Source organism: Lepisma saccharinum, chromosome 20 (assembly GCF_977018435.1).
Source record: "Lepisma saccharinum chromosome 20, izLepSacc3.1, whole genome shotgun sequence".
In the NCBI taxonomy this organism is placed as follows: Eukaryota; Metazoa; Arthropoda; class Insecta; order Zygentoma; family Lepismatidae; genus Lepisma; species Lepisma saccharinum.
In genome coordinates this window covers 44404653-44431415 of record NC_139248.1, presented here as the reverse complement: position 1 = coordinate 44431415, position 26763 = coordinate 44404653, and the positions used below count along the sequence as shown (strand labels likewise).

The window sequence follows — 26763 nt, the reverse complement described above, 5'->3', positions numbered from 1 at the left end:
GTCACTGGAGATAAATGAGTGAGCATTTGATCATATTGGGAGACGAAACATTAGATGTGTTGGAAACGGAAGGGTTTTCACTGCATTGTTTCGTGATCCAGCTATATTCGAGAAGACTTTGTTTCGTGCCGATATATGACAAGACTGCGGAAGCTGTGACAGGCAATTTTGAACACTTGCGAGTGCTTAGGCCTGTATATGAACAGCAGTGGCGTACGCAAGGGGGGGTTACCGGGTTTAAACCCCCCCTTGAGCTTTTGAAATATTATGGAAAATGCTGTAGAAAAAAAATAAAAATGGCTAATTTATCACAGTCAAAGATATGCGACAGTAATAATAATAATAATTATTATTATTATTATTTTAATTATTATTCCCATGCAGCATGAAGAAAAACACAACATTCCTAACACAATCTAAGCGGCCGCAAAGTTCAATTTTGCAATTTGTTTTGCAAAAAGTCGCGCAGTGACTCTCGCGAGAATTGTGAAAATTCCTTGCTTCGTCGCAGTGTGCCGACCTTATTGCAAACGTTCTTCCCGGTACTGATTTCACAACCCCTTGTGAACTCTCAAGTGATGCTGAATCTACATCCACATCATTACATAATGTTGAAGAAGTGCTTTGTGAATCACTTAGAAGTGATAAATGTGTTGGAATGTCTATAAACTTACTTTTCAACGAAAACATAGACTCAGTGGAATTTAGGAACATGTATTCTCGCGCTTCATCATCATCCTGGGCGAGTTCCATAGGTAAAGGTAATGTAAATTCCCCCCTGCATATAGCACCCTGCCATGAAGGCACACGTAGTGGTGTGGTGGGCCCCAAAGATTCTCGATCTCGAACTATTTTGCAGGTGATGTGATCAGCACCATGCTCCGGCAGCCTTCATCCCCCAGGGTTGCTCTCAAGTACCCACCCATTGCTATGAGGCTGGGTGCGGAGACAAGGCTGGATAAATTCCAACTAATTCCGGGAATCGAACCCGGATATCCCACGAAGTTGTCAGACTAGACCAGCGCGGCTCCTTGGATGAGTTTCATATTTTGATTATTTCAATAAATTTAATATATTTGCTTGTTTCTATGGATTTTCTTCACACTTAAAATGTCTCACTTATCTAGACAATCATTTTGTAACCAAGAAACAAAATAAATGTAATTTTGTTCTATTTCTTTCATAAATAGCAGCTGCATTAGTAGTAATTAAACTAATTAATTAATTATAATAATTATTAATTAATTTATTATTATTAATTAAAGTATAATAAAACAATGGTAATGTGAATTTGTAGAAAGTTTTCGAAATAACACCCCCCTTGATGAAATCCTGCGTACGCTACTGATGAACAGTTTCGTGGGTTTCTGCTTATATAGGACCTGAAAACATAGGAGGGCAAGACACATTAGTGGTGTTGAGGTTCGAACCAGAGAAATATTCGAGAACTGTCTGTCCACCTCGCGTTGTCGAGTGGGTTGTCCATCCCGTGCATGTGTAACAGCTTCGTAAAAACACTCAAAGACACCATAGATGTTTTGATGCCTGATGAGAAGAAATGGACAAACACACATACTCAGATGGTTCCGGAACACAATGCAAATGCATGGAAACAGGGGTGTCGAGTGGTAAAAAACATTCCGATTTCACGTTCTGATTAAAGTGGCAACGACTTAGGGGATAGTTGTTCCCCATTTTTTTTGCCTCCACACTATGGCCTCTTAATCCTAGGCCTTGTCTACCAAGAGAAAGAACCCCCCCCCCCCCCGTTTTGGAACCCAATCGACACCACTGGCCTTAAACATACAATTGTGAGGTTCTATCTATACCACTTGAAAATATGGTGTTCAGCCCCCCCCCCCCCAAAGAAATTCCTGGACACGTGCCTGGACTAGACCACCGCGGCTCCTTGGATGAGTTCCATACTTTGATTATTTCCATTTATTTTAATATACATATTTGCTTGTTCGTATGGATTTTCTTCACACTTAAAATGTCTCACATATCATCAGTTTTTTAAAAAAATACGTCGACTAGAAAATTATTTCGTAACAAAGTTGACATACTCCTAGAATTTGTTAAAAATTAAATAACTAAACCCCGCGACAGATTTAGTTTGCAGAAGGTTGTATGTATCCATCCACTCTAAAACGGCACTCAGCATCCCCATGCCAGTCTCGCCTTAACCGCCGAGCTGTTCATATCACAGACAGTGAGAAAAGCCGCAGTATTGAAGCGGAACTATTTTCTGCGCGCACGTTTGGGTCTATATATGCGAAAAGTTGCTGCAAGGTTAACCTGTCGCGAGGCTTAGAAAGTAATTTCGTTCTATTGCTTTCATAAATATATTTATGTAGATCTCTACTACTTAATAGTAGTAGTGGTATTAGTAGTAACAGCATCTGAATTATGAGTAATTAAACTAATTAATTATATGTATTAGTAATTGATTAATTAATTAAATTGTAATAAAACACTGCTAATGTGCATTTGGAGAAAGTTTTAGAATGAAATCCTGCGTACGGTACTGATAAGAAAGCCTTGTCATGGATGGAAGTAATTTTTCATACCATATGGAAATAAAATGTTTTTATTTACGTGTTTGGTTGTTTTTAGATATTTGTTCCATTCTGTATGATTTTATACTACCTCCTCGGAAAACGTGCACTATGGCAATAGCCAGATATTTCATTAATTTAACCACAGAAGCATTAACTGGATCATGTTTCAAGTTTCAATTTGACAGATATTATTCATCAACATATTTTCTAACCATTTTCCGTTTCTAACTCAGTAAACTAATGTAAAACCAAAAACAGCGAATGAACGAAATTTGGAAAATTTGTGACACTTTCTAGAAATATGTGGACCGAGTAAAGACAAGAATGTACTTTTCTTGTTGAAGCATTTATATTTTCCTAAACACTTACGTCTTGAATTTGTTCAGGTGGGCAATCGGGTGGGCAGTACCCACCCTCGTCTACCCGTCGCGCCGTCCCTGATAGAACTGTCCACTTCACAGCAGAAGAGTTGCTGAGATTTTTGTCAAAAATTTAGATTGTGCCTGGAATCAATGATGCAGGACAAACCCCCCCTTTAGGGGGGGTCCGGACCTCCCCCCGCGAAATATTTATCAAGTACTAACATTAAATAATGAAAAATATATTTGTTTAGCCGTTGTATAATTTCCTCTGAACTTATTGGAAGAAAAGGATTATAGTGGAATCATAGGCTTTGAAGGACACGAACGACGTATTTAGGGGTCCGGACCCGCCCCCCTTACCCGAAAGACTTATTAACTTCGAAAATTAAATAATGAAAATATACTCGTTTAGCATTTGTTGTATAATCTCCTCTGAACTTATTGTAAGACAAAGATTATATTGGGATCATAAGGCTTTGAAGGACAGGAAAGACGTATTTAGGGGTTCCGGACCCCCCCCCCCGAAAGACTCACCAATAGTGTTGCCCACGAGACGAGACGAGATTTTGGTCTGTCCCGTCCCGTCTCGTAAAAATGCTGTCTCGTCTCGTGTCTCGTCTCGAAAATATTAGTTTGTCCCGTCTCGTGTCCCGTCTCGAAGGGTTCTGTCTCGTCTCGTCCCGTCTCGTTTTGTCTCGTCTCGTCTCCTAAAAGTGATCCGGGATATCATGCCAACAAAAGTCAAAAGTAGCAGAAACACAAAATATTTTTCCGGAAAGTGGGATAAAGCTCCTAATATTTTACTCATTGCGTGGTGAGAATAAATAAGGTTCGTTAATCATGAGGACATAAATATTAAAAATGCAGTTTGTTGGTCACTGATTGCTAGGTATCTTATGAAATCTACCTTGTGGTTTTTCTCGCTTCATACAACTATCTATCCATCGTACATTTATACCGAGTTTGTTAGAACCTGTCCCTTTCCCGCGCTAGCGATCGCTCGACAGTTTTGGTGCCAATGAGAAACGAGAAAAAAGTCGTCTGCTGGGCAGCGAGGAGCGAATTGAAGCCAGAAGAGAGGAGCTTACGTAGACGCTGTTGTCACGTTGCGTATTTTAATTTGCTGCCTGGCTTTGGCTTTCCCCAGCACGGAGTTCAGGCGGTCTTCAGCAGCAACACCGCTTGGTTTATGCTAGAAAAGCCAGCAATCAGCTAGCGCGGGAAGCCGGACAGGTTGTAACAAACACGGTATAAGTGAGTGCTCTTTTTCATTACTGCTATACCTTTTGGAAGTCTTGAAATGTTTTCCAATAGACCTTCTTTCTTTCTGAATGTCGAACTTCCGTGCACTATCAAATGTACATTTTTTTCTTTAAATTCTAAGCTTAGCGCTGGGGAGCAACAAAAAAGTTTTTAAATGTGTAGTACGAACACAAAAGACTATTTAAAATTTCAATATTTAGTATATTACAAATAGAAAGCATTTATTGTTCTTAATATTGTTAAATATCTTCTATGACATAAGTTTCAAAAAGTGTTTCTTTGTGATATTGTGCTGTTTCTTATGCTCAGCTTATGACGCACATACTTCTTTATTTTCCCTTTATCCTCTAAGTCCGGTACCGCCACCGCTTGATCTTTATCCTTCGGCAGGCACGCATCTAGAAATATATGTCGGGGGAGGGTGTCCGAGCCAAGTGTTTCAGAAAAAATGATAATAATATAATAACATTAACGACAACAATAAGCAAATGTTTAAATTAATACATTAATATAATTCATAGGTCTATTCACTTGAATATGTAAATTAATCAATTATGTTATTGTTATTGCATGAAATGTTACAAAGATGGTAGAAGTATAGTAATATAACAGCACGAATATTAGCTAATATCTAGCTTACGTGTAGTTAACATCGTCAAAATCTGCATAAAAACAACTGTCCTGGCAAGAAAATTAATGTCAAAAAAGGTGATGAATTGAATATTTGCTGAATAACAAAAAAATATGTTACATCCAGTTGACGAAAAATAAAGTTCCTGATTAATATTTTATGCTCATTATTATAAGTAGTAGCGTGCATAAATCTTCATTGATACTGTCATTCAAAACAGTATGATCCCAATAGAATCCTTGTTTTCTAGTAAGTTCGGCAGGAATATGTAAGCCTCGATTATGCTAAACAAATATATTTTTTGTTTAGCTAGAGCAAGGCCCCAGGAGGATGCAAGAAGCCGTTTCTGCAAAAGTGTATGTTTTACGAAGCGAAGAAACGTGACAAAACCACCACGTATGGAAGGCAAACCTGCATTTATTTTATATTGCACATTTACAGAGCCGTGCCTCCTGAAGTTATAAAAATCCCAACTTCCATGATTCTTTTAGACATGCTATAGTTGAAAAAAATATGTTTAGATGCATCAAAAGTGCATCATTATCAGATTATGCATATAACGTGTTATTGAAATCAATATATTTGTGTAAATTGGGTGCCTCCCTGATGGCGTAGTAATATCGTCGAGGTCTTGTAATGAAGGGTCCTCGCATTCGATACCCAATGGAGGCACAAAGTGGATCGTATCGCACTGTAGTTTGGTTAGCGATTTAGCCTATTTGTAAATCAAGTGGACTTAAAAAAAAAAAAATTCAACCTTAAGAATATTAGAATCCACTAATTCACCCGCAGGTAAATCAAATTTCACATATCCCTCTTCATCCTCGTTCATAGACTTCATGCAATACTCTTGTGTTGCATCCCACCAGGTGCGAGAAATGTGAAGTTATTATTTCCTTGTACTGCGTTATTTCTTTTCATAACAGTAAGGCTAAATTCAAGTTTTATCTGAACTTTTAAAAAATGTGCAAAATACGTCTCTATCTTTAAACAACCACCCTTTCCCATGTATGTGTAAAATAATCCCACTCTGTCTCAGAAAACGTCTTCCTACGATCAAATGAAGGAAACAACTCTCAAGTATCAACAATTATAAATTTTTGCTTAAATTTCCTATCATTTATACAAACAGTAGCACATATCACGTCCTTTGGTGCAACACTGTCAACAGCTAATGTTACTTTCCTCGTCCTAATAAATTTGCATCCAACCAGTGATGGCGCCAGGGAAATATGACTGGGGGGGGGGGGGGAAGGCTGGCAACAAAATATTGTAAGGGGGCAGTCACATTAAAACACCCGAAAACACTACACATATATATGCTTATATAATAATACTTATAATAATAATTATTATTATTATAATTATTATTATATTCATGTATGGTGTTTTGTGTTTGTTTTTTATTTAGAGTGGACGTTTACTGCCTAAATTTACTTCTTGATTACGAATTTATCTCCACATGATTCGTTTTAATAAAGACATTAATTTTTTTTATTGGTAAGTTGCGTTGTCTCTAGTGGCCTATTTCAGTATTGAAAGACATTCATAATTTTATAATTCATCGTCTTTCTTGAGATGAAACTACTGATATAAATATTTAAGTTATAAGATAATAATATAAGTGATGAAAATAATGCTTCGAAGAGTTTAATTTTCTTGCAAAATATACGTGACGTTGGAAGAAATGAATCTTCTTAAGTATTAGAAACAATATGAGGCACTTAGTGAAGTGCAATTCTCCTGTAGGAGAATTCTGCTCTATGTGCTTTGGAGAACACATTGCCACCTTTGGTACGTCCAGGACTTGACATTTCTTCTCAATGGCAAGAACAGCCAAATGAGGGAGGCAGTTTGCATCCAGCATCCTGTTTCGAGCAAGCCTTTTCAAAGATTTTAAGGACAACCATCTTCGTAACGCTGAAGAGTTTTTAGCAAAAATTGTGTTTCCTTTCAGGGAAATGTTATCACAGGATAAAAGATCACACAAAGGTTACAGTTATCTCATAATTCAAGAAATATTCTGACCCTGGCATTACTTACTCTTACTCTACCACTCCAACGTATGTCTGTGCCCGACATTTACAGGCACCTATGGAGTTCGCGGGAAGAAGTTCTTCGATTTTGATATGTACGAGAAAGAGCGAACCTGCATCTAATGATTGAAGAATGGCAAATCCTAATAAGCGTTGTTTTAACTGCCCGCGATATGTTTTGAATCGAATTTTAAGTGTAATTTGCATTTTAAGGTTCACGTTCAATACATTTCCAAATAATATCCCCTCATTAGCTTCAAGAGTATCGAAGAAATTCCCATTGTTAAGGTTTCCTCAGACTCATCATCTCGAAATTCAAGTCCCTGAATAGTAAGAAACCGCGATGAATCCACAACAACTGACATGTAGTGTCGGGTTTTCTTCGATCACCTTTGGTCCTGGGTTCGATACCCAGTGGAGGCACTTTAAACTATAACTCCAGTCCCGATTAGCCTTACTGTGCATAAAGTGGACTTAAAACACCAAATCAACCAACCAACCAAATCTTGAATCAACTTTGAATGTCTTTTAATAATTATCGTTGTCACTAACGACCACGATTAGAATAATTTGCGCGTACTACAGATGATGTCTTGTGGTCCTGAAAATATTCGTGATGTTTTAAAACCATCCACATTCAACACTTTTTCCCAGTTCGTAAGACTGGTTAAAACTTAGGTTAATCTCGGCTATTACAGGACATAAATGAATGAGAAATCACCTATGCCCAGGTCGGCGCTCGAATCTTGGACGAAACAAATTAATATTTGTTAATCAAGTTGATATTATAAGCAGGAAAGTGATATCATGCAGAATACACCACTTTGAAAAGGTGAACTCTCTTATTATTCGATATTTAATTAACTTCAGTTGGGGGCCCGGGCGGGGGCGGGGGGGCGAAGTGTCTGACATGGGGCGTCCCCCTGCTCCCCTCTGGCGTCGTCACTGCTCCCAACCCTCTAATAACTTCGCTGCTGATAGCCTCATCTTCTAAATGGAAGCTTGTGTGTCGGCGAATAATACAAAGAACTTGTGTTCACTGTCCCTCTTCCATTCAAAGTCTGCCGTTTTCCTTTTCAGCTTTTCCTGCAAAACTTCCTGTCAGCAAGCAAACCAAATTACAGAATTTTGATTACCCCTCCCTTGCATCAACTTTCATTCCTACTTTAGGCCTGGATTTATGGCACGTACCCGCTACTGCAGGTCAACCTCGTCCTATGTTTGGTGTTTGCCCTCTCAAGCAACGGTGTCCATTGTTCAAAGCGAAACCTCAGTGGGGAACGGCCGAAAAATAGTCTCGGAATACACCCTGGTCGTAAACAAGCTCCAGCCACCCTGACATTGCTGTCAGCTTCCCTCTGAAGTTCGATAAAACTACTTTGTGAAATGTGTTTAGTAACGAGTGAAAATGTAGACAGTGGATACTACATGTATTTTGCTCATAAACTTGAAGGCTAAATTTACAGAATAAAAAGAACAGCTACAACATTCCTTCATCTGATTTACAGAAAGGCTAATCGGGACTGGACCCACTGTTTAAAGTGGGATTCAAATCACAATGTGCCTTCACCGGGTATCGAACCCGAGACCCCTTGATTACAAGGCGACGACGCTACCACTGTACCATCGGGGAGTCCCCTCATAGAACAAAGTTTCCTTCTACGACGATTATACAGAACTTAGTGCACTTCCTTCATTTGAAATCTATTCTATATCAGCCTCAGTATTTCGTTATTACAATCCAAGGAATAGTATTCTCCTTAAATAAGAAATAAATAAATAAAATAAAAGCATTGGAAATAATCTTCAAACGGACGTAAAAAAATCGAATCCAACCACCTGTAGAATGCCTGAGGGAAACAACAAGAATTTTCTCAACAAAGACATATCCGAAATTTCCATAACATTCTAATAATTTCGCAACCCGTGCAAATAATCATGTGGTAAAATCTTGTCGTGGTTCCCTGTAAACACTAAAATCACCAAATTACTTCTTTCCATATTTCCCGTATTTTCTCCTTCTCTTTAGCTCTCAGCTGTTCGGAGTGGGATAATGCAAGATTATTTGTCCCTAATTATCTCCTTCTCTTAGTCTTGCTAATATCTTGGATTCCTTAATAACTTTCCCAACAACTCCTTATCAATTTGTACTGCCATATTTCCTACAATGTTTTTCCTACTTCCTAATAACATTCACTTCTGTACACCCTTTGATGTAAAAATTAAATAATAAAAATAAACCATATCCGTCGGTCCAACCTATAGAGCTGAGACTATTTTTACAAGATAAACCTCGGACGCAGACATTCCACGATCTTTTGGCCCCTCCTTCCACCTTCTCTACCTGCCCTTTTACTTCACGTTATTCAGAATTGTATTAGTATCTGGAGTACTATCGTAACATAAAGTTATTAACCTGTAATATATTGAAAAACAAAAATGGGGAGTAATGCTGTGTTTTGAAAGAGTATTGAAAATAAGTTTAGGTCTTCATTCATTCCTCTCTCTAGAATAGTCTTCTTTTGACTTAATACACGCTTATCAACGTTTCTAATTGAAATACTTTATTCCAAGCAAACAACTATTTGCAACTGATTAAATATTTTGCTTTTTTTTTTTTTTTTCGAGACATTCGGGACGAGACGAGACTTTTCAAAAGCCGTCCCGTCCCGTCTCGTGTCTCGTCTCGAAAACGAGACGAGAAAGGCATTCCGTCTCGTCCCGTCTCGAATTTCAAAAGGCTTGTCCCGTCTCGTGTCTCGTCTCGAAAACGAGACGAGACGGGACATGTCCCGTCCCGTGAGCAACACCAAGTACTAAAATAAAGTAATGAAAATATTAGCATTTGTTGCATAATCGATGGTTATTAATTTCCTCTGAACTTTTTACAAAGATCATACAGCTTTGAATTACATTACAAAGAAGATTTATGTACACTACTACTCAAAATAATATGCACAAAATTTTAATCAGAAACTTACTTTTCTCCAACTACATGTAACGTCATTTTTGTTATTCGATAAATATTCAATTATTCATCTATTTGACATTACTTTCATTGCCAGGGCACTTGTTTTTATGTAAATTATTCCGATATTAACTACAGGGTAAGCTACGTAATGAATATGCACTCTTATATCTCTATTCTTATAGTATTTTTACCTAATCGTGTAATAATAATATACTATTAATTTATGTATTGTAATTAGTATTAATTTGATTTATAATTATTTTAATATAAACATTATTTTTATTCCTGAAACATATGGTTCGGACCCTTCCCCCGAAACATATTTCTAGATGCGTGCCTGCCTGGAATATATATTTTTTTTCAAAACGCAGTCTAATATAAACATATGAAAATAAGTAGAATACCGATAATTTAAGAGATTCTGTCAATCGAAATTGATCTCACTAACTTTTTGCTACATTTTCTTACTAATCATATGCTCATTGAGCATGTTACATGTTACAAACCATCGAAAAACGGATTTTTCTACCCTGAATGTATGCAAATCATCTTCGTTATTGCCGCTCAGATTTTTTTTGTACTGTCAGATAAAATTGTAAAAGCGATAGATATATAATGCGTTGAGTTTGCAAGACGAGTGCATTTTTTTTATTTCACACTACAATTTTTGTCACTTTTCAATAGAATTCTATAAATACCCACAGAGATCATCGATACACATCGAAAATTGCAAGCGACTCCACAGTTTTTTATTAGTTTCTTTTTTACTTCGTACAATAACTTTTTTTTTACACCTTCGTAAAGTTCCCCCCCCCCCACACACACTGAACGTTCATGTAGAGCAGGGTTTTCTTGTTTAATGTTTCAAAAATAGACAAAAAAATCCATAGACAAAGGTAATACTCGATCGCTTTTTGTACGAAAGTTATGCATGTTCAAAATCTTGGTTGGATGACTTTTTGGACACCCTGTACCTATCCAAGTACCGTATAATTTTGCACATATGTTACAAATTTATGTATTTATTTATTTATTGCAAGTACACCGTTGTGTCCGAATATAATCTTTCTCAAGAGAACTGGATTATTCTCTTTTGCGGAAGTTTCGACACGTGAAACGTTACTGGAAGGTTGAATTGTCTCAGGAATTAAAGGCAACTGTTTCTTGTTGAATTGTGAGAAATGCAAAACCCTCACCCCCAGCAAACTATGTATCATTATAGCAGATAAATCCTCCACTTCTGAATGTATCAAGGTAATGCCAGTAAAATAATGCACTTTCCAAGTTACTTCAAGAAAATAGGGTTTTGACGGGTGGGCTCAGATTTTCATGAAACTTGGCACATTCAATCCTCTCATGGAACTAAGAAACACATTTTGCTGTCTTTATATGATTTCAGTTACCTTCCATTCCTGAAGTCTTCATTGTAAGCATATTTTTAATTTACTTTTTATTATATATATATACAAAAAAGTTTATCTCTTTTAGAAATGCCACACATATGACAAATGAACTATGAGGATTTCTGGGGAAAAGGACCTTTTCAATAAACATTGGTCGATGTGTTACAGAAAGGTTGCAAGTTGAAGAAAAACTATTACTGTACCTAAACTTATCAAGTCATTTGAAGTAAAGATGCCGCCAAATTGTTGACCTTACTAGAAGTCTATACACATAGTTTTGAGCTTCCTGGGACTTCACAAAACAGAAGCAAGAATATTTAGAAGACCAGGAAATTATGCATGTATTTTTGGCAGGGGGGGAGTTATCCGTCGTACTCTAACTTCATTGAAGGTTTATATTATTACCATGATTGTCTCGCCATTTTTTCGTCAGTTTATCCTCATCGTCCCGATTAACCCAATATGTAGAAAAGCGACGTAAAGTATGCAAAATAAAAATGTTGTATTTCGTCGGGGCTGTGGCCATAAACATCTTAGAGTGCATGCAACAGCATGAAATGAACATCGAAGTACTTTTTTCTTTCCCACACTAATAAACTCTACCGTTGTGAATGTTCCAGTCTCGATTAGCATGTCTCAATAAAATAGATACACATTTTGGGGACCATAACTTAATGGTTATTTTATGCTGTTTTGAGCATTTGTTTTAAGTCCATTTTATACAGAGATAGGTTAATCTTGGACTGGCCCTACAGTTTAAAGTGGGCGAGTTATTGTTTGCAGTGTCATCCTCCGAGGCGTGCTGCGACGCCAGTCGCCAGGGTTCGAATCCTGGCCTGGGCATGGGTGTTGTTTGTGAGTGTCCCTTCATCATATCATCACTGATCCTCATCTTCACGATTAGCCGATTGGCAGAAATGCGAAGTAAATTAAACAAAATTAATAAACTATTATTGTAGTGACGGCGCTAGGAAAAAAATGAATGTGAACGTAGTGGTAACGTCTTTGCCTTGTAATCAATACTCGGTGTAGGCAAAAGTGGTCCCACTTTAAACTGTATATCCAGTCCCGATTAGCCTTAAATCGAAACTCAAACCATACAAAATTGCATATTTGGCTGCGGTAGCCGACGGGGAACTTCGCCGCTTCGGCGCCGTCACTGATTGTGTGTGCTTAACGAAGAGAACAAGAACAGATAAGTTACATTTGGATATCGTGAAATTAGTAAACTGTTATTTTTCTCATTACAATTATTCGTTTTATTTCGATCTTTTAATCGCGTTGAGGACTACAGCGAAAATATTACGTTTAAAAACCCAGAGATATTGATTAGGACGCTGTAGACTGTGCTGACATCTCTGAGCCATTTTTGTATAAAAATCAATACCGGGGAGTTGTACCTATTCGCATTGCTTCTGCCTTACAGCGTGTGGTACCTGATATAAATACTCTCAATACGGAAGTATTACATTTTGTCATTGCTGAAGATTGAACCTGTGTTTGAGTGCATTTCATCGCACGTTTCACTTGGATGTATTTGATGTTCGCGCGTATCTGTTGAATTCCCCGTTGAAGAATAGTGAGAAAGGAGCATGTAATAAACACTGCGCAGAGGGCCACTGCAAACTTCATGATGTATGACCAGGCAATGGCCGGCGCTCAAGACACAATTTACTTGTGTAATTTCCGAGTGTCAGTTGATGGAGAATGGTTGTGTTTGAAAGAGCTGCAGGATGTTGAGTTCAGTGTTCCAGAAAATTGCCAACAGCCCTCGCCACCCACTCCAGATCCCCCAGCGGTCTTCGGCATGTTGCGACAGATGCATAGTAAGTTTCTGTGTTATAGTCGGTGATTCACCTTTCAGCGTTAGGGTCGGTGATTCACCTTTCAGCTGTAGTTATTGATGTGTGTGTGTGTGTCTCGACTTCTGTTCTCAATGAATAAGTTAGGAATTTATTTTCTTAAATTATGTGTTGAATATAGTTTAATAATATGCGCATGCTGAAAATACTTTGGCAAAATATTGTGCTATTTTGGTCATACTGTAAATTTCTGAAGTATAAACTCTATTTCTATTTTGGGTATTTGTCAATTTTCAACCTAGAAAGTTAATCGCAACAATGAGGATAAATGATGAATTGATAAAATGTGTTATTGTATACACACATAGAAATAACCATCTCTTACCAGGATGCGAACCTGCGATGTTCATCTTTGTAGGCGTGTTCCAGAAGCAGAGTTAACTGAAGAAAAACTTTGTGTGTACTGTCTAAACGGAAATGCAATTCTTCTTCTTATTTTACCAAAAACAACCCGCACCATTTTTTATAAATTCTGCAGTGATGTTTGATTTATTTAGCGTCGCTTTTCTTCCTATTTTGCCTAATCGCGACGACGAGGCTGAGTGATCATATGACGAAATTGATGAAGGGACACTGACAAAGTACATCCATGCCCAGTTTGGGATTCGAACCCAACTCCTCCCCCCCCCCTTCCTGGCGCCGGTAGCATGCCATGCTATAACCACTCCGCCACGGAGGTCGGCTGTTTTAATGTAAATTAGTGATAATTTGGTTTACTTGGCATGAAGAAAAGCAACATTACTTATTCCTTAAAATACCTATGGTAGCGTTATTTGGTGTATGTAAATCCTATTTCAATATACATATTTTAACATCTCCTGTTCTGATAAAGTGGCCACTCGATGAGGTTAAAGAGTAAAGATTAAAGAGGAGGGTACAACATTTGTACATCATTGTACACAGAGTTCTGCTCAATTGAGCAAAGGGGGTGCGCTGAGAGAAGCTTTATTATTATTATTGTTATTATATTATTACTAGCCGCTTCAGTGTCAAATCGTGTTGAGTGGTCGACTCATAATCTCGTTCCCTTTCCCGCCTTCGGATTTCATTTAATCATTCATCATCGTGGCTATTAGTTTAAAAGAGGCAAGAAAGTGACGTATAATTAGACAAATATAAATACACGTGGTGGATGACCACTTCCGCAGTCTGTGTGCGTTCTCGTTGCGAAAGGAATGGTTCATCTCTTCAGGACGTTGTAACTTTTCGTTGAGACAAAGAGGGGTCAGATTTTCATTTTGTCACGTTACAATGTTTCAGATCATAATCCCGATTGCCTTATATATACATTAAGAAACATTATATATATAAAAAAACGCACCGTTATTAAATTTGAATTCAGTAGCCTTTATTCTTGGACGAGGTTCAGCAGATGCTGATCTACCACCTAACCCCACAAAGAAAGATTAGCAATCCCAATGGTTTCCATCCATCAACCCAGTTATGCTGTGATGTTAACTTGAACAGAGGCCATAAACTCTTCTACCATTTCGTTGATTCTATTATTCCCGTCTCCTGTCAGCAGTTAGACACTCAAGTGACGATAGATAAACTGATTGGCCAGTTTGGTTTACTTCGCTTTCAGTCACTTTTGGCTAATCGCGAAGATAAGGATGAGTGATGATTTCATGAAATTGATAAAGGGAAACTCACAAAGAACCCTCATGCCCAGACTGGGATTCGAACCCAGGACTCCTGGCATCGTAACGCGATGTGCAATGATAACCAGTCCACCACAGAGGTCTGCAACGATACCGGCCAGAGCTGAGGTGATTTCACCTCACTTAGGTCAACCGCTATGGTTCCGGTGGAGATGAAACGACGAGAGATTTAAACAAAGAACAAGAAGTGGAAGGTGGCGCCCGCGGCCTTAATGAAATGTGTCATTTCACCATTCGCAGGGAAATATTGAGAAAAAAACTTTGGATAAAACTTCCAGGATGTCCGACCATGGAGCCTGAATGCATTACCTCCGAAGTACCAGCATATCGACTGTATCGCATAACCGTCTTAATCTTTTCATGTTTCTATAGGAGGAGATTTTCTTACGCGAAGCATTTGAGACTAAAAATAACAATAAAACGTCATCCTTGTGTGACCAACAGAGAAGTTTTTCACTTATAATATAAAACTGGCTGCTTCAAAAACCATAAAACTAGAGAGAGAAAGAGAGTCATATAGGTATTGTCGAGTCGTAGTGTGGGCATGGGTATTTTAATCGAGTGACCCTTCACCCAATCGCCAATTATACTCATCTCGTGATAAACCAACGAGAGGGAGAGAGAGAGAAATAAAGTGTGGAGCGGTGTCTTACATGAAGTCCACAATGGGAATATTTCGAATATGAAACAAGTTATTGATATAAAATTAAAATATTGTAAAAATAGTTAAATTTCGAGACCCAACTAGGTGGAAACAGGAAATGCACCCAGGTTAGATCCAAAAATTCACTAACTGTAATTAATTTAAAGTTAATTCTCTCTCTGATGGATAATTCAGTCCCGAGATATTGATCCTCTGTTTTGGCAACAATATAACCATGTAAGGAACACACAAAAATATATGTAGCAACGTGACTAGCAGTGTTGCCATCTCAGAAAAAAGTTCATCAGGAGTCGATAGGTAAATTTGAAATTCTTACACAATTAACAATTTCTCGTAGATTAATATATCCCGTTACATTTGTGACTTACTGTTTGTAGATGTATTTTGAGTCTGAGTATGTGAAGTGGCAAATAACTCCACACCGTGAATTTAATATTGTATGTGTATACGTATATATATAGTGTTTGTGTGTGTGTCTGGGTGGGTGGTGAGAGGTGGAAATAAGTAAGGCTGAAATAGAGAAAACATCTCTTTGTAGCCTTGAATTTTTGGAAAGTTTACCTTGAAAACTGGGAATTATACTTGAATTTTATCAAGGTCCTAGAGTGGCCTTCACTCTTCTCTGCTTTTAATTTCAGCTCTTTGGATTTGTTATTCTATCAAGCTCTTTCGGTTCTCTTCACTATTCACTAAGTCATGGGGCACTTGTAGTGTAGGGCCTCTTAGATGGTACAGTGATAATTCTGTCATTTTGTAATCAAGAGTCCTTGGGTTTGATTCTTAATAGACACACATTGAACAGTGTTTCAGATCCCACTTTTTCCTGAAATACAGACCCATTTAACCTATCTGTGCATAAAGTGGACTTAAACAGTAGTGTACACTCCTGTTCACGTGAAGTAGCACACTATAGGGTTGGGCAGTTGGAGAATGTGCCACTTTATGTGAAGAGGAGTGCTCAATGAAGTTCTATTGTTTAAATGACACATGAATAGAGTTACTTGGTCATTTCAAATCAACACTCAGAAGTGAACGAGCTCATATTAGAACTTGCTAGGTGTTGCATATTTTCAAATTTGGAGAGATCTAAATGTGGTCACCAAAATACCAGTTGGATCTCCCTGGTGGCATAGTGGTAATATAATCGCCTTGTAATTAAGGAATCCCACATTTGACACTCTGTGGATGCTCATAGTGGTTTGGATCCTACTTTAAACTGTAGGTCCAGTCGCGATTAGCCTTACTGTGCATAAAGTGGACTTAAAACAACTCAAACTCAAAATATCAGGTGTATTACCAAACATTAGCAAGATAGAGGTAGATGGTGTGAGTCGGAGCACATTTCGATGCATGTAACATACTATTACTATAACAAAATATAGATATACGGTTGTTACTAATATTGCTTTCCAGTGTTGCCAGCTTGACATCATTTAACCTGGTTTTTTTTTTCAAACTAGTGCAAAGGTGAAATACAAGTTGTTGATTTTCTTGCATCTTTTAGACTATTTACATGTGCACTAAAACACTGGATATGGGGAGGGGCAGTATTTGGTATTTGCATCAGTTACAGTTTCCACATGTATTGTAGAATTCACATAGAAGTGACAAGCGACACGTGTTGCTTGGGAATGGGCCAATCAGCGGCAATGTTTCACACCATAGTGGCATGGCAGGCTGCACATATGAATTCTCCCCATGACCTATACAACAGATAGTGCAAAGTGTTATACATTATAATGTTCTACATAAACCTACAGTGTCTATCTTGCTCTTGGTGAGAGATATTTTATACTTTGGTGACATTTTGATCCTAATATGACAGTGATGAAAATTTTAGGCACCGATTTGTTAATTTTAAGACATGGATTTGGGTGTGCAATAATGCTATAAAGTCTCCATTAAAATGAACCTTGTTCTCAATTACAACACTATTGGCTATGTGACAGCACTACACATTTTACATTGTCTACCCTTCATGCATTTATGTACATTTTTACTAAAACAGATCATCAATTTCATGCTTTATTTTCTAAATAATTCCGATATAGCTTTTAAGTGAGTCACTTTTTTTGTTTCTGTGAGGGATAAGGAGGGATTTATTTATTTATTTATTTATTGGTTTTCATCAAATCTGTTTTTTTAAGTGCAAGTAAATAAAGCTGAAACATTGATAATTAAACTTTTATACTTGTTTTATTTGTATTGAGATAACAGTGATAGTAACAGTAAAAGGCAATGCACTTAAGAAAAATTAAAGTTTCTACTGATACAGGCTATTCCTGTGTGTGAAATCTGCCTGTGATTCTGGAATTTTATTTGGTCTAGGAATTAATTTGTGCGGTTGTTACGCACACATTGAAGCTGTAGTTCAAACACAAAATACATAAATACCTTAAGAAAGATATTGTCCATCGCAAGCCACCACTTTCGCCCATATGTCAGGCAAGTTACGGATTCCGTGGCGAAAGAAGTCCTCATCCTTTGAAGCGATCCAGTCAGATACCCATTTTTCGATATCTTCTGAAGAAGTGAACCGCTGTCCAATCAAATCGTTATTCATGCAATCAAACAAGTAGTAGTCCGAAGGAGCAACGTCTGGTGAATACGGCGGGTGGGGTAAAACTTCCCATCTGACATTTTCTAAATAGGTTTTGACTGGTTTTGCGACATGTGGGCGAGCGTTATCATGTTGAAAAATAAGTTTATCATGTCTGTTCTCCCATTCTGGTCGTTTCCTGGCCAGAGCTTGCTTCAAACGCATTAATTGTCATCGATAACGTTCTCCATTAATAGTTTCACCCTGTTGCAGCAGCTCATAGTACACCACACCTTTCATATCCCACCATATGCACAGCATAACCTTTGCACAGTGAATATCTCATTTCGGTTGTGATGGACCTGGTTCACCTGGCTTCACCCAGGCCTTTTTTCGTTTCGGGTTCTCGTAATGGATACACTTCTCATCGCCAGTAACAATGCGATGCAAAAACCCCTTTCTTTTCTGTCTTTGGAGCAGCAATTCGCAAATGGTTTTTCGTCTTTCAACGTCTCTGTCTTTCAATTCATGTGGAACCCAATGTGACATCTTTTGAATCATTTCCATGGCTTTGAGGCGTTTGGAAACTGTTGTTTGATCAATGCCTAATGCTTCTGCAAGTTCTTCCTGCGTTTGACACGAATCCTGATCGAGCAATGCTCTCAATTCTTCGTCTTCAAATTTGTTTGGCTGTCCAGGTCGCTCTTGGTCTTCCAGGCCGAAATCACCACTTCTAAACCGTGCAAACCACTTCTGACACGTTCGCTCAGCTAGCGCATGGTCACCATACACTTCCACCAAAATACGATGACTTTCGGTAGCACTTTTCTGCATGTTAAAGTAATGAAGCAGAACACCCCACAAAAACACTTTATCTCGCACGAACTGTGCCATGTTCAGTTGACTACAAAATGCTGTTGTTGACTTGTCAAGCAACTGCCCTATACTACGAACGATGCGCGCTGACAGGAGTTTTCAACGCATGTGTGGATACACGGAACTGTGGGACGATACGCTCGTTACGCCATCTCTTGTCCAGGCGCACGAATTAATTCCTAGACCTAAATATATAATATTAAAAATAAATTACAAATATGTCCTTCCATAGCTGGAACAAAGTAGAATAAATTTTAGCTGTTTACTGTTTTCATCCATAAGTTGTAAGGTACTTCATTTTTTATTTATTGCTCGAAAGGTCTTGGAATATAAACAATGTGGAGGGTTTTGTGATCCCTAATGTAATAAATAATTCATTCTGTCATTGTAGTCACTCACCCATACAACCAATTATATTTATTTATTTTTCTTTTCAGTTCGAGATCCTGTTGTGATTGAAAGAAGTAACTTAGTGAACATATCAAAATTGGTTGTGAAGGAGCTTATAGAATCTTCACTCAAATATGGACGAATGCTAGATTCTGACCATGTGCCTCTGCAGCACTTTTTTATTGTCCTGGAACATGTTATGAGACATGGATTGAAACCAAAAAAGGTAAGAAAAGCTGCCATTGTTGAATAGCAGTTGAGTGTAAAGGACCATCACACATTTAATTTTGAGTGTTAATTTATTTTCCGTGCATGTAGAACCACTCCAGCATATATTTTTATTCAAAGGATTTTATATGATATATAGATGTTACAGAAGCTACATGGCACAGGTGTTACATACACATTTCCTTCACACATTTGAGACTAAACATTGGCAGAAAATGGACCATTTATTTCTGCGACATACTTGTAACATTTCCTGTCACCTGCAATGTGATGGCAGATCTGGAAATTCCCATTTTGCTCTGTAAGTGGATATGAATGTAAATTTTGTTTAACACTTTAGTGAGTGAAATATTTTAGCAGTTTTTACTTGCTCAGGAGGTGTGATAAGATTTTTTTTATTATTTTTCAAATAAATCGTTCGAAAACATGTAGCATAAAAACAACATGAGCGTGGATATTGGAGGACATTTCATACGAGAGCAACACTAGTTCATCTGAAGTGTTTCGAGATGAAGAATTGACTCAAGAATCAGATCATGATGATCATGTGAGTCAGAATATGATACAAGTGAAAATGAAGAATGATTAAAACATGAAACCTTGCACATATCGTGTGTGTATATATATATATATATATATATATCCATAATAATTTTGTGCAGTGACAAATTGTTGTACACTCACCTCACTTACTACTCTGGCAGTTCATTTCTTTATGCAGCATATTTGCAGAGGATACAATTAAACCTACACGTGCATCAATATCAGGGTGGCGACAGACCTGGAAAACCTGGAAAACCGGGAAATGTCAGGGGATTGGAGGTGAGAAAAAAAGTCAGGGAAATGTCAGGGAATATAGTCTTCATTGACTTCGAACACTTTTTTGACAAATTGTTATAACTCGGGCACTATGGGAGCAATCTACTTCGGATAACTTTTGTTTTGCAGCTAAAACATCAGCGCATGCAACCGTGTACAATTTAGAACACCGGACCGAGGAAGGGGGCTTGGGGGGCGTGACCCCCGAATTTCAATGGAAAAAAACAAAAATCTGGAGTTTGCCCTCTCTTCTCCCGCTATTTTGGGGAGAAGGCGCAAACGTTAGTATTCTTTTCAAAGAATGGACATTTCTCAAGAGAATGAAACATGTTTCATGTTCTTGTGTGTCATACAAGTTGAATAATAAGCCAAAATGTGATTTTTTAAAATTATTATTATTATTATTATTTTTTTTTTTTTTACGAAAAATAGGTAATTAGCATTTTTGGAGGAAAATTGTTATAACTCGGGCACTATGGGAGCAATCTACTTCGGATAAGTTTTGTTTTGCAGCTAAAACATCATAGCATGCAACCGTGTACAATTAGGATCGCCAAACCAAGGATGGGGGGGTTTGGGTGCGTGACCACCGAATTTCAATAAAAAAAAACATAAAAATCAGGAGTTTGCCCCCCTCTTCTCTCGCTATTTTCGGGAGAAGGCGCAAACCTTAGTATTATCTTCAAAGAAGATTGAAACTTGTTTCCAAACGATTCCAAAGAGATTGAAACTTGTTTCATGTTCCTGGGTGCCATACAAGTTGAATAATGAGCCAAAATGTGAAACTATTCGGAAATGTGTCATGGATATATTGCGGAGAGGGGGCAGGTTGGTCATCAATATGAATTTCCCAGGCTTGCTCCAGACCTGACCTGTGTCAGAATTTCCACCCAAACATTAGAGTATGAAGGTCCAAAAAGCACATTCATATCGTAATCAGCACTATGATACCATATGGTATCATCGGGGGAGTAAAGGTTAAACCTCTAAATATTATTTTTTCTTGTCCGTATGGGAGTAGTAAGGAGACAGAACTGTCAACAGATGGAGGGGATGGGAGGGAGGACGCCGTCCGATAGTTGTCGGACGTAGTAGTAAGTCATTTTGTTGGGCAAACTGAAGGAACATGGAAACAAATAGATTCCATTGATACATACGATTTTTGTCGAATATCACCACCCGACAAAGTATCTATCTCACTACAACATGTGACAGAAATTGCATGCATGGGACTGCAACATCCAACAAAAATCGTATGCATGAACAAGAAGAGCTTTAGACTGCAAATATGCTGCTGGAATTTTATTACTCTTCTGGCTCACTTCACCTCATTTAATGTAGCAGTCCTTACAAAGGTTTTCTTTCATCATCCTGACGTATTACTGGTTTCGCACAAGTTAACATACGTTTACAATGACATTGCACTATTCTTAGACATCAAGAAGAATCCAACAAAACTGGATATATATTGAATACTATCACGAAAAAGTGAAACATAAACTGCATTGGTGAACGTTATAAAAATTGGCAAGTGCATGCTCCCAACCTCAAATTTACTGCAACACTAGTATTGCAATGAAATTAACGCCACTCTCTGTCCTGTCTATTTAAACTCGTGAGAGATGGTCATTAATCTTTCACTGAGTAAGGTTAATGTCCAATATTATGAAATAAAATACTAATAATAAATACGTAAATATTTTAATGTCATATTTACTCGAATCATTCAATCATAAAAGCAAATCACTTTCTTCAAGAATTGACTTTTTTCTGCCAGCCCTGCTAAATTTTCACTTTCCATCTACTGATTTATACGAGGGGTGGCCAGAAAGCAATTTCCGATTGATTTTTCGCAATCGCCAAAACCGTGAAAAATGTTAATTGCTGCGAAGTTATGTTTAGGAATGTGCAGTGATGTCTGGACACATTTTTTGCCCTTTTTAAATATCGAAATAATGCGAGTTTGGCATAAAATGTGAATTGTTGGCGTTTTTAGCGATTCTTTTTAAAAGAAATGACCTAAAACAACGAAAAATATCATGAAATCCAACATTCTTGTCTTTTCTAGGCCATGTTTGTGTACAAAGAACATGCAAGTTTTTCAACATTTTACTCAAGAGTAAACTATAGAGTTATACCATGGAATAATTCCGACAGCCACATTAAATCATGTATTTCCCACGATTTTTTCAACTTCTATCAAAACCATTTGCATCACAGAGTAAAGTGGCAGGGTTCTAACAGGAGATCGAGTGCGTATCTACCGTCACATGGGAGCCACCACATCTTCGTATTTGTCGCACGAGATATGTTTTGAATTACCAAGCTAAGTGCGCTCCATCGACATTTGTCGAGCGAGTAATAATGGAGCCCAGTCGTTAGGGCATCTGACTACTATGCAAGAGACTGGGGTCGATTCCCTATGGGGGAGAACCGGGATGTTTTCCACCTATTCAAACTGCTCCGGCACCCACCCAGCATCATATGAAGCTGGTACCTTGAGGAAACTTTGAGGGATAAAGGTAGCCAGGAGGGTGGTCCTTGCGTTAAATTTCTAATACCTACATACCCTTTTCGACAGCATTAATGGTATAACTGCATGTTGTCAGTTTCACAGTACTTGGGTATACTGTACTGAAGCAGAAACCCCATTGATAATGTAAGGAAATATGACACTTTATTTTGTTCGATTCAATTGTTTCACTTATATGAAAGAGTTAAGTTGTTACTTTACAGTGAAGAGAGCTTTATGCATTGAAAAATGAGTCCGCACTCATGGTTCTTGCAAGCAAAGGGTTCCAAACCTCAGTGGAAATATCAACATATAATACCGAGAATGTATAAGGAGACTGATAAATTACAAATTGTATTTCTTAATGAATCACTCTTCACTCTAATTTCATAACTTTAAAGTCGTAGCTTTAAAAATAATCAAGTATTTTATTTTAAACTTACTGCGTATGACAAAATTCCGTAATCCTTCCCTAGCTTGTGAATTGTAATAATTTTCCAAATTCACTATTTTGCAGTTTGAATTCAAATCATAGAGAATAGAGAAATTGAGTCAATTTCATAGAAGATAATATTGGTACTTAACAAATCCATACCTAGATCTGTATGAGTTTATTATTTCAATTTGCAAAAACATGGATTTAGTTTAATTTGTAATTGTCAGGGAAAAATTTAAATTTTGTCCTGGAAAACCTGGAAAAGTCAGGGAATTTCATTTCTGCTTGTTTGTAGCCACCCTGAATATATGCTGTATATAACACACCTTATTACTAACTTCGTTGTCCGTACCTGTCCATCTTGATATATTGCCATGTGAGAACCAATGTTTCAAATTTACAGGAGGGAGGTATTCTTATGAATATGTCTGACTCTTGATAATACTGCTAAGGATTTGAAGTGGAGATATGTCGATCGGACTCCAAGTAGAGCTCTTCAGAGGAGTTTGTTTAAATAAAACTGAAAACTGTATTTTTGGAGTTATGTTTCTCTGGTTCTCATGTGACGATATTATGCCATATTTAATTTTGTGCAATGCTGTCTTTAGCAATGAATGTCTGGTATATGAGAAAATACAGCTTGGTGAAGAGTTTTCATTGCCTTTCTAAATCCAATAAAATGCATATGCGTTTGTGTAAGAGAGATAATTGGAACTTCTACTTCAGAATGTTACCTCAGCAAAACACAGTACAGAAAACCAAGAAGATAGAGCGTACTGAGTGAAATTGTTAAACAAAATATTTGTATTACAGTTGAGACTGCTTTATACGTAACTCAGTTCTGTGTAATTCCGTTTTATACATACATTACTGTAGGTCCCGGGAAGATATAATTTAAAAACGTGTTAATTAAACCTTGTTTTCCGAAATGCATTTATATTTAATTCGGTGTTATACGTACTCATTTTCATAAAATACAGTTGATTTGTATGCAACCAAGCTACAACAGTGTCACAGAAGTATTCATTTCTTGTCCTTACAAAAACACAAGATGAAACAGGATAGACAGACATGGCAGGGGTCAGTCTTGAGTTGCAAGAAAGATGAGTGCAGCACAGCGGTGTCACAGAAAAGGCAAGGAGAGGCTGCGCGTGATATGAAATCAAAGGAGAAAGATTTGCCGAAGTTATTCAGAACATGAGATGCATTTTTTATTGTACGTAATCGCAGTACGAAAGTACACACCAATAGCTGATGTTTCCCTTGTTCCATAATAAAAGCAGAACAACGGTTCCTTCAGTGAGCATTTTCAGTTGCTACTGGTCGGTCATGGAGAACAGAAAGAGGAAAAGTTGCACAATTGACTAAAATGTAAAATTTATACAAGAAGTGGACGCTAACCTACATAAAACTAAAACTGAAATAGCTGCAGATTTAGGCATTGCATATACAACACTTTGCACAGTCATTAGTAAAAGAAATGCTATTTTAGACTATTTTTTTTTTAATTGGTCAGTAATTCAACAAAATACAGCCATAAACAGGTGGAAAGATATGCAGATTTGGAAAAAGCACTCTTGCCTATATTTAAGAATCAAACTTTTAGATTCGTTAATTTACCACTTTATGACAGAAATAACCTGTATTATATCTTGTTCCTCAAAACAGATACAATTACACAGTAGCAGCGATTGGAGCAGTTGCCCCCCCCCCCTACTCTTTGCCACTTTTGCCCCCTCCCACTCCCCTAGTTTTGGAACCCAATTGCCACCATTGCAATTGCAGTACTTTAATACATAGCGATATGACATGGTATCTAAATCTGATTTGTAAGTAATTCTCAGTTGTACGTATTGTTTTCTCTTCACCATGACGTACATATAACTCAGGTTCAATTGTACTTGCTTTCAAACACTGGAAAAATATTGTGTTATAGCTAAATTTTCCCCATTATGAAATGCCATGCTGTAACAGGGTGGCTACTCACCGGGAATTAATTCCTTGAGTTCCAGAAATTATGCACGAATTATTGGCTCTGGGAAGTGTGCGTGAATTTTTCTCCATACACGTGAAAAATTGCAACTTTTAATTATTAAATCCGATTGAATTTATACATATTTATAAATCCCTGAGCCAAGTTTTTCTCATTTAGCTTTAATTTTTATATGTGGAAAATAAAACAGAATTCTCTCAATCTGTTTACTTTGTTAGTGTCCTTTGCAGAACAGTCTATCTGACAGACAAAAGCTAATTGCAAGATAAGATTTATTGAAGTAGATTAATTAAATTTGAGTTTGAAATTCTTATACAATTAACAATTTTAAGTAGATTAGTACATCCCATAACATTTGTAACTTGTGTTTGTAGATGTATCTCAAGTCTGAGTATGTGAAAGGGCAAATGTAATCTCTGTGCCCTAAATGAAATATTTTTAATATACTATATACCATTTAATTGATTTGGATTATAATTTTTTGATAATTTGAATCTTACAGACTCTTTATATTGTTTATATATTTGTGTGTTTATGTTTGTGGGTGGTGAGCGGCGGTAATACGTAAGGTTGAAATAGAGTAAACATCTGCTTTTACCCTTGAATTTTTGGAAAGTTTGCCTTGAAGACCGGGAATTATACCTGAATTTTATCATGGTCCTAGAGTGGCCACCCTGTGTAATACAGGGTCTCCAAGAATGAATGGTAGGGTTTCATGAGGTCTCTCTGAAGTATATATTATGTGCAAGGGATTGAAAGTGCTTGTATTTAACCCCTCAAGTCGGTTCGACGTACACGTGTACGGAACCTCATAGTGCTTCTAGAGGTGGTTCGACGTACACGTATACGTCCCGTGTAGTAGTGACGATATTATGCATATTCTGCCATCTGTTGTTTTCCCATATGAATGAAAATGCATGTAACTCAAGAGTAGACTGCAATGTGCTACCATCTGTTGGTTTTCTTCCAATTACATGAAATTATGTGAGATTGCATCACTTTATTACATAAAAGAAAACAGCTGAGAAATGGCGTCGAACGAGCGGGTAAAGGGCATCGAAACGGACGAAATTTGTGCGTTTTTAGAGGAAAGTTACAGTGAAGGTTCAATTTATTCATTTCTATCTACAAGTGAAAGTGAAGTAAACTATGCAGAAACTATGCAGAACAGGAAGTAGATAGTGTCAGTGATAGTGAAAGCGAATTTGATGGCATTACATCCTCACCTGTTGCATCATCGAATGTAACCTGAAACTGGAAAGAACTTGACTACTCTTTCAAAGCAAATAAACTTGCCTTTTGTGGATTGTGCGGTCCCCAAAAAGCAGTCAGTAATGTTCTTGATGCCTTTTTGTTGTTTTTTGACAAACAAGTTGTACAACTCATTGTCAGAGAAACTAACTTATATGCCGACATTTGTATTCAACAATACACATTGAAACCATGTTCACGAATGCGCAAATGGCAACCAGTTACCTGGAAGAAATATATCTTGTTCTGGAAATTTTTATGTTTATGGGTATAGTTCAAAAATGTTTATTGGTGTTCAGATAGTG

General features: G+C 37.4%; 1 protein-coding gene across 2 annotated transcripts in view; it reads left to right on the top strand.

Moving 5' to 3' along the window:
• LOC146003259 (RUN and FYVE domain-containing protein 2) overlaps positions 1 to 26763 on the top strand; it is a 134317-nt gene that overhangs the window by 22744 nt on the left and 84810 nt on the right. The window contains exons 1-2 of one of the 2 annotated variants that reach the window (XM_083141443.1): positions 12623 to 13053; positions 19267 to 19445. In XM_083141443.1, the coding sequence (XP_082997569.1) occupies positions 12858 to 13053; positions 19267 to 19445 (375 nt within the window). In that variant the 5' untranslated portion in view covers positions 12623 to 12857. Of the gene's footprint in view, positions 1 to 12622; positions 13054 to 19266; positions 19446 to 26763 lie in introns of those variants that run through there. The other variant, XM_083141444.1, reaches the window with a different exon arrangement.